Below are 9,874 nucleotides of genomic sequence, written 5' to 3'. Positions count from 1 at the left end.
AGGTCAACATCTTTTTGGGGGGGTGGGGGGGTTGGATGTATCTCGGTATGATGCTCCACTGAGCTGATTCTTTGTGCATGAAATGACTTGACATCCTCCCGACCGACCACCGAGTGTGCGGGCGTGCGTGCGTTGCGCGCGTCCACGCAGAGAGAGAGCGCGCAAGAGAAAGAGAGAGAGAGAGAGAGAGAGAATAAGCAACTTTGTTAGCAGGCATAGCGGTGTCTCCTCTGGCACAGCTGGGTTAAAGAGAAGCATTTGGCAGTTATGGTTGATCAGCGTTTCTTTCATCCTCTCCGGTGCGTTAGAGGCGACATAGGAACGCGCTCCTCGCGTTGACTAGATCCCATTCTGCTATTTCCCTTTTTTTTCTCTTTTCTTTCTTTCTTTCTTTATTTGGACCGGGATTTTAAAAAAATTACAAGAAAAAAAAAAAAAGAAAAAAAAAAAAAAAAGATGCGCTGAAACAGCTGAAACGAGCCGACATCTTCATCAATGTGCGCGAGGTACGTATATCCTACCAGGAGTTATGAGACAGAAATTATGCGGGCTGTCTCATGTCTGACAAGGCGTGCACTGTGATGCAGAAATTTCCCAGCTAACCCTCTTTGTCGTTTTCATAGCTTTTTAAATTCAAACGCGTGATTTAATTGCATCTTTCATGTCTTAACAGGCAAATGCGATATGGCTTCCCCCAACTCCCCCCCCCCTCACACCGGATTTGGACCGTTGTTTCGTGCTTATATGTCTTGCTTTGACCTTGCTGTTTTGTGTTATTTACATAGCTTGAAGGAGTTGCTTTCTACCCTGCTTTTGTTTGAGCCATTTTAAATCAGCAGCCACACAGCCAGAAGTTACCTCTGGGTAACAGCAAATGAAGCTTTGACTCATGCAGGATACAGCTTGCTATGTGTGTGTGTGTGTGTGTGTGTGTGTGTGTGTGTGAGTAAGTTGCTTTCAATGCAAGCCCGCCTGTTTTCACATCACCTTGTATGTGTCTTTTGTTTCTAGATGACATTGAGGATATCTTAGCAGGACTGTGAGCTCGGCCCCCGTCATTTGCAGGAAAATGCATCTGTGGATGTCATATGTTTTGCTGAGTGCAACGTCGGTGTGCACTGTTGAGATGTTTGGCAGTTATGGAGAAATATGTCAAAGACTGTGTGCCTGCGAGGAGAGAGAGGGGATAGTCACGGTGAGCTGTGAAAACAGAGGAATTGTAAGTCTCTCCGACATAAAGCCGGTGCACTTCCCTCAGTATCATCTGCTGCTCACAGGGAACATTTTGAAAAAGCTATCTGCCAATGATTTTACTGAGTACAATGGACTTACAATACTACACCTGGGGAATAATGACATATCTGAGGTGGAAGCGGGAGCTTTTAATGGACTTCAGGGATTAAAACGATTGCATCTAAACAATAACAAGATTGATGCCTTGAAGGAAGAGTTTTTCTTTGGCCTTGAAAGTCTGGAGTATCTACAAATTGATTACAATTATATCACTCATGTGGCGCCCAATGCCTTCAGCAGACTTCGACATCTGGAAGTCCTGATTCTAAATGACAACTTAATATCTGCGTTGCCTGTGAACATTTTCCAGTATGTACCACTGACTCATTTGGACTTGAGGGGCAATCAGCTCAAAGTGCTCCCCTACTCAGGTCTGCTGGAGCACATGAACAGCGTTGTGGAGTTACAGCTGGAGGAGAACCCCTGGAACTGCTCCTGTGAGCTGATCGCTCTTAAAACCTGGCTGGAGAGCATATCCTACACAGCTTTAGTGGGCGATGTTGTTTGCGAGTTCCCTTTCCGTCTCCACGGGAGAGACCTTGATGAGGTTTCCAAACAGGAGTTGTGCCCGAGGAGAGCCATCGCTGAGTATGAGATGCCACCTCTGCCACATTTGAGCACCGATGCATATTATAGGACCACCCCGGCTCTAGTCACAGCCTCTTTCACCTCATCTGGGATTGCCCGGTCGTCATCGAGGCCCACTAAGGGGCCCCGCCAGTCAGGCAAATTAAAATCAAGGCCCACTTCTCGCATCCCATCTAATAAACCACAAAATTACGGCCAAATTATTTCATATCAAACCAAATCCCCTGTGCCTTTAGATTGCCCGACTGCCTGTACCTGCAATCTTCAAATTTCAGACCTGGGCCTGAACGTGAACTGCCAGGAGAGAAAAATTGAGCAGATCTCAGACTTAGATCCCAAACCTTACAATCCTAAAAAGATGTATCTAACAGGGAACTATATTCCTGTGGTGCGGAGATCAGATTTCATCGAAGCAACTGGATTAGATCTGCTTCATCTTGGTAACAATCGAATAGCTCGCATACACGACAGAGCTTTTGCCGATTTGACACATCTAAGAAGACTCTACCTTAACGGGAATCTGATTGACCGTCTTACGGCTGATATGTTTTACGGATTGGACACACTGCAGTTCTTATATTTAGAGTACAACGTCATCAAAGAAGTCGCCTCTGACACCTTTCAGCACATACCCAAACTTCAGCTTCTTTTCCTCAACAACAACCTCCTGAAAACTCTGCCAGTGGGAACATTTACCGGCCTGACATTAGCCAGACTGAATCTTCGCAACAACCATCTGCGGTATCTGCCTGTCAGCGGCGTGTTAGATCAGCTTACAGCGCTGGTGCAAGTCGATTTGTTTGAGAATCCCTGGGATTGCTCTTGTAGCATACTGGAGCTGAAGATGTGGCTCGAGCAGCTTAGCACAGGCACAGTTGTAAACAATGTCATCTGTGGCTCGCCTAAGAGGCTAGCTGGGGAGGATATGAGATACATTAAGACAGCTAATTTCTGCCCTAATAACTCTGATATACTTGCCTCCATGATCCCACCCTCTGAAGAATCTTTCCCTGGCAGCACTATCACCATAGAAACATCCTTGGACTCTGACACACAATACGGCGCCATTCCTTTATCTGTGATGATTCTTGCACTGCTCCTCATGTTCATTGTGTCTGTGTTCGTGGCTGCGGGGATGTTTGTGGCGATGAAAAAGAGACGCAAGAAGAGTCAAAACAAGCAGAATATCTCAATGAATGCCTGCATCAGCTCCCTCAACATGGAATATGGCCTTTACAAAAAGGCATCCATCCCCAAAGTCAGAACATCTGCCGGACATGTGTACGAGTACATCCCACCTCCCGCAGAGTCCACGTGCAGAAGTACCGCTCACACCCCGATGGACAGCAAATCAGTGGACGGATTTAGAGACTTTGACGAGTTGAGCGGCGCTTTTCTGGGTAACTCGGATGAAGAGGCAGCCAGTAATGTAATAAGCTCTGAATACAGTGCCACTACTCCTGAGCCTCTCAACAAGCCCTGCACCCCTCACCAAGATGATCTATGTTACTACAGAGATTCGCTCGAGCCTGACAAGCACACACGCTACAGCAATACGTTACCATGCAAGCACACAGCTCATGCATCGAGTCAGTATACCTCAGACTGTGATGCAAGGCATCAATATGTGCACCCGGAGAGAATACAACAGACAATACTTTATTGTACAGCACCAAGTACTGTTTATGTAGAGCCCAACAGGAGCGAGTACTGGGAACTGAAAGCAAAGCTTCATATTGATCCAGATTACCTCGAGGTTCTCGAGAAACGAACAACATTTACACAGTTTTGAAGAGACTGGGCCTCTGGACTGATGCATTGATACAATGTGTCCATTTTAATCAGGAATGAGACCATGTTTAAAAAGCAGGCGGAACTACTTTATCACCTTTATCAGTACAATGCATTGTGAGCTACAGGAAATGCTTTACAGGATTGAATCATAAAGGGGAACACTACTCATTAAAGTATCACTTAACTCTTCATCCCTGCGGTGTTTAACAGTTTGGTTTGGATTTGTAAATATGAACAGGCAACCAGAGATTCAGGGCTCTTATGACTCATCCCGCCATTAAATACATCCTGGAGGTGTTTCATTGACAATAATGAGAGACTGCACTGAGCTTACTCTCAAATTAGCTGCATTTCATGAGTGTTAATGAACCGTGCAGATGATATGTTCTTATCCCGAAATAACACAGGTTTTTGTTGCAGCTATGTGTCTGGCTCCCAGTCCTGTCTTTTCAAATTGATTCAAGGCAAAAACATACACATGAGCCTAAATCTGAAATAATCTGCACATAAATTTAGCTATAGCCGTGAATTCGACCACCATGTAGGTGTTGACAAAAGTCACACAGCCTGATCATGTGTTCGGAAATGTTTAGCTCCAGCGAGACACATTTAGCGAGGTAGTTTCTCCTCCAGTAGGCACAGCTCTGGGATGATAATTTTAAATGCATGAGATCATAAAACAAATTTCAATGTAATATCTCAAAGCACAGATTAGGCCATTAAATCTCTGCTGTCTTGTTTGCAGATTTGGGAGAGAATAATTAACGTATCCTAAAAATATACCGAACTGGCCTCGTGCATATACTGTAGGGTAATATGTGGTGTTCCCTCACAGCGTCCCCGTCTCCAAACCAACTGCTCTTGTGGATTATGGTCACATGTTGCACTTGTGTTGTTTAATTAATATGTTATGTAACTTTACTCAGATAATCACAACTGCATTCAGGTGTGTTGCAACTGAGAGAAAATGAGCTTTAACTGCAGGTTTACATCTATGGAAGAGGATAAGGGCGACTGTAACAAAAAAAAATTGAGTTCTGATTTTTTTTCACATCTCTGACTTAATTCTCAGAATTTATTCTTTTGTCTCTCAGAATTCTGACTTTTCAGAAATCTGAGAAGAAAAACTCCCAAATTGTGGAAATAAAAACGTCAGAACTTTCTTTTTTTCTTTTACAGTGGCCCTTATCCCCAAAATATGTACACATACGTTTCTTTTGGGGCATTTTACTAGTAGAAGCAGGTTGAAAACATACTTGTTGGAAATTGATGATCTGTATTTACCTGCACCTGAACCAAAGCACTTCACACTAAAATATCAACTCATAATATATGCAAAGTTTGAGAACAGAGGGTTACATCAAAGCACAATCCTGCGTTTTAATGTACCCTAACAACCTTTTTTTCCTTAATTATATGTCTGAATACAACCACAAAAATGTCTTCCAGTTGCAATACACTTGAGTACATTTGCATCACAACAAGGGTCTAATGTTTCTCCAGAAAGTTCTGTTAGAAATCTTTTAAATCTGTTGGTCCTGTGCCCATATGAAACATATTTTAAATGACTATTTTTATACAAACAAATATTTCCTTTCTTTGTTTTTTGGGTTTTTTCTTTTGCAAAAAATGCACTATTGACTTCTAAAGGTCAACAATGATGTCACTTTCTGAAATGCACAACATGGTAACACGTGCGTATAGCCATAGAAGTAGGTTTGATAACTGCATACGTCAAAGTAACTCATGTTTAAAAGATCTTGCACTATGCATAGATATACAGTAGAGTATACTTAGAGACAATCTGTACAAAAATGCAGCTCATCCCCTCAGTCACCAACCGACACTCATGATAATACATGATCAAACATGATATTAATAATAGTATCACATCCCATAAACACTTATCTGAAATTTAACAGACATGGATATTAATAATAGAGGTACTTTTGTGCCACATTTTGGATAATTCATATTTTCTAAAACTTCATATATTTTTAATTACATGTGTTTTTAGGGGACTACTGAGTGGATTTGTTTGTATTGCATTACCAAGAGAAACACTGTCTCATTATTTGGCATTGTTTGTTTCATCTGTTTGGTGCGGGCTCGTATGAAATCTGGCAATTTGACTGCAATTAGCAGTCTCTGTTGCTCTCCTTTCAAAGAGGGATTGATGGGATAGCGTGACAAATGCGTAAAGGTCCGTGGGAGCTTTAGCTATGAGATTGAAAAGCACAACAAATGAATGCAGGGGTTGAATGGCCATCTTTATACATAAAAATGTCCTATGCTCTAAAGCAAACTAAGCACATCATACAGTCTTAATGCAGTCTAACCAATTTCTGGGTCAATAGTATAAGCCCCAGAAATCTGACTATCCCTGAGAGTTTAATACACAGAGTAAATTCACATCATTTGCAGTATTATGCACCGAACCTGTCATCTTAGCTCAGCTAATTAGTGGACATGGTATATCTGGACCCTGTCTGCACGTCACCATGTATTACACACTGCAGCATTAGTCATGCTGTTTATCAACTATACAGTCTTGGTTTGTTGCCTTTCACATGTTCACAGTCCCTTTGTGATTATTTTGTCAGTTGACCTGTGTCTGCTCTTTGGAGTTTCATCAGAACTAAAACAAAATCTACACAGTGAAGCATGATGTAAACCTGCACAGGTTTGTACTTTGTTACATGTGGGATTTTGTGAATCAATATGTTGCTGTGAAGTTCGTGGTGAAAACACTGTAAAACCTGCAAACATGCACAGACAGATACACAGAACATGTTTTTATTGTGACCAGTGGCCAATATTTAGTTCATTGATGATTATTTTTTAAATGTCTGGTGAGTTTTGTATAGCTGAAACTAATGCAACGGAAAATACCACATCCAAAAAAGGGCAGACAGTTTAGTTTGCCGGTGTATCTGGAGGAAAATCCGACACTTTTAATTTTTATTTGTCATGGCATTTCTTTGAATTTGTAAGAATGTTGCAAAGACAACTGCATTTACTGTATATAACAGACATTTGTAATATGTTTTTTTGTAATCAATGACCAAATGCAGATTTCTGTCACATGTGAGACTACAAATTCTGATAATCCAAAAATATGTGGAACTGAAATGTGACTGTCCTGTGTACATGTGCAAATCTTTAATTTGCAAAGACGAGATGAGATCCGGTCAGTGTCTTATTCTTACTCCAATTCTTATGTTTGCTTTTGTTTGGTTTTCTTATGAAACAGTGATTTTTCTATATGTGTCAACCTCTGATTTGTAAATAGGACACTTCATCAGCATTTCCATGCAAACTCGCGTCGGCTCTGAAAAGCAAAAACCTAGTCTCTTATTGCAAAGACACAGTACAACTAGGAATATGTGGGGTAAATATATCTACAACGTGCTGTTTCTTTAGTTGTTAGCTGATGAATAAAAGATATGCATTAATTTGGTATACCCTTGTTTGTGTGTTCCCTTCACACTCTTAAAGCATGGTGTGTGCAGCAAATGTCACAGTGCACACAGAGGACACGTTTTAAAATGCTGCACAAAACCCCCATTGGCATTTTTTTTAGAACATTACTTAAATTACAATAGCCATTTTAAATGTTCAGATGAGGCCATTGTCATGGTTTCAATTAGGCAAATGGGAAATAACGAGTAGAGCTGCATTGCATAATCAACATCAGAACGACATGGTTCATACATTGTGATGCCTTAGTATCACCCAAAGACATTCTGACAAAGAACTTAAATGATCAAATCTCTCATGTATGAATGAAATGATTATCTGATGCCCAAAAAGTTCAAACAGCTGCACAAATCGCTGAACAGGCCTCAGGCAGAATGACAAAATGTAGTTTGATCAAATATGAGTTTCTTGTACACCTTTGAATTCAAAATGTTTGATCTCACGGCAACAAAGGAGGCATTTGTTGTGTCAAATGTAATGTGCATAATGCTGGGATAAGGACACCCGACCCCACTGTAACTGTGAAATATTATCAAATCTGCATGCACATGCTAGCAGAGGAACTTTATTCTTAGCAGACAGCCCAGTATCCATGGAAACATCCAATTACCTGACAGAGAAAAACAATTCTCGAGCGAGAGGTGCAACGCTGACACAGACTGAGAGCTAATTTGTAACTCAGCTTTTTGACATTTGTGTGATTACTGCAGCGGTAGAAGAAATACTCAGATATTCCACATAAAGGTAAAAGTAGCAGCACCACAGAGACACAAACTGCTGCAAATAAAAAGCTGTGCATTCAAAAGTTTACTACAAGTACAAAAGTATTGTCAGCAAAATGTATTTAGGCTATCAAAGTAAAAGTACTGGGATTTATGACATTATAAGATTGTTAATGAACGTTGCATCAAATTTTAAAAAAGCATTGTACTGTCGTAGCTGCTCAAGTGGAGCTAGTTTGAATTACTTTATATACATCTAGCAGGGGCGGGCTCAGGATGATTGAGGGGCAGGGGCGAAAAAAATTAAAAGGGCACCAGCTGTATGTGGCGGAGCACCAGCATGCAAAAAGGGCACTGAAAGGACACCCAAAGAGGCACTTCACCACATTTTGTCCCCTGAGTCCACCAGTGACAACGAGCTTAGTCCAGCCTCGGGTTTGGCTGCCTCCAAAAGGACATGAGATAAATCTAAATGGTCACGATATGATTGATGGGAGAAGAAAGACGATAAAACGCAATTCTGATACACCAGTCTGTATTCGAATTTGTGATTTGTTTTATGAGATTTTACATATCTTTGGGCCTCAAACTGTTATTTAAATGAAATGATCTGAAATCTGAATCTGAAAAGTTTAAAGGTGAAATGGCTCTGGTGAAGCTGCTAAAAACTCATCTGATATGCTGCTACACACTGCTTTTTTAAAAAAGAGGTCACAGACTCAAAGGGTTGGAAATCACTGGTTTAATCTTGTGAATTATGATTTTTATCATGTAAAATCTTAATGTGAAAAGTATCTTGTAACTATCAAATATAATGGAGCTCCAATGGATTATAAAGTAGCATAAATTGGAGTGTAAATAAAGTATCCTTTCAAGGGTAGCTCCACTAGTTTTACATGTTAAAGTGTGTTTACAGGTCGTCATTCTGCTTCAGAGGAAGCTGCATGTAATCTGATAAATTTCCCCCTGCGATGTCACTCACTGGCTTAATTGTATTGTGGGTAGTGTAGGCACCGGGACAGTGGACAGTTTAAAAGCAAATGAGCATTATTGGTACAGCAGAACCAGAACCATCGGCTCTTTTATTCCGTGCATTCTTCTTCCTTTTCAAAACGCGGCACCTACATTACCCAAAATGCAAATTAGCCACTGAGTGACATCACTGGACGCGATTTATCAGATTACATGCAGCTTCCTCTGCAGCCACAAAAGGCTTTATACTACTTTTCTCACATATGAAGTCCCCAAGGCCTGTAAACACACTCTCATGTCTAAAGTAAGTGGCGTTACACTTTGAGTAAATGTACTTTCCACCACTGTATTATTGTATGTTGCTTGTCTCTTAATTGTTCACATAGTGTACAAAAGACTAAAGACGACTTGCAAGGAAAACTATAATAATCTCCCCGCGTTGCATTCAGGCGTGACTGATGAACACAGGCTCTGTGTCTGCGGAGTGTCAATTTTAATAAGACAACTAACCACTGTGGATCATCTTTGACTCATCTGTTTGTCAGATTGATGGTGTTATGTTGCTTAGCCGCTTGAAGACCCCAATTTTGCGCGGGAGACGGAAATTAGGGCAGATCTGCATTATGTAAGCTTGAAGAGATGTGTCAGGCAGTGTGAAGACAGCATATGACTGTAAGCACTCACCAACGGGAAAACCTTTACTATCTGCTTACATCAGCCGAGCCAAGGCATTAGAAATACCACTGAGTCAAACACCCTTGATTTCTCTTTCCTTCATAGACGAGAACGGAATACATTCTCACATCTGGCGACATATGTATGGCTTCCAGTTGTTAGTCTTCAGTTTCTGTCCCTGAAGCTTTTTCAGTCCTCCGCTTGCCTGTGCAGCAACGCTCTGTTCTCTCTCTCTCTTTCACTTTGTATGTGTGTGTTTGAATGTGTGTGTCTGGCTGCATAAATTATTGACTGAGTGTATTCATGCTTGCCTCGAGGACTTCAGCCAAGCAATGTAGCAAGACCTTTAT

At 41.2% G+C, this 9,874-nt stretch overlaps 1 protein-coding gene across 1 annotated transcript; it reads left to right on the top strand.

The window, feature by feature from the left end:
* The first annotated feature begins 210 nt into the window (after positions 1-210).
* Positions 211-7,135, top strand: slitrk5b (SLIT and NTRK-like family, member 5b). The gene is made up of 2 exons (XM_084363007.1): positions 211-506; positions 1,012-7,135. Exon 2 carries the CDS (start codon positions 1,070-1,072, stop codon positions 3,671-3,673), a length of 2,604 nt encoding a protein of 867 aa, XP_084219133.1. The 5' UTR covers positions 211-506; positions 1,012-1,069; the 3' UTR covers positions 3,674-7,135.
* Positions 7,136-9,874: the final 2,739 nt, after the last annotated feature.

Source organism: Pagrus pagrus, assembly GCF_965226575.1.
Source record: "Pagrus pagrus genome assembly, chromosome: 9".
Lineage (NCBI taxonomy): Eukaryota > Metazoa > Chordata > Actinopteri > Spariformes > Sparidae > Pagrus > Pagrus pagrus.
Note: the sequence above shows the minus strand (reverse complement) of the source record. Positions and strands in the feature narration are given on the sequence as shown.

Coding starts and splice junctions, on each gene's coding strand:
- slitrk5b (XM_084363007.1), top strand. CDS start 1,070: ATGCATCTGTGGATGTCATATGTTTTGCTGAGTGCAACGTCGGTGTGC.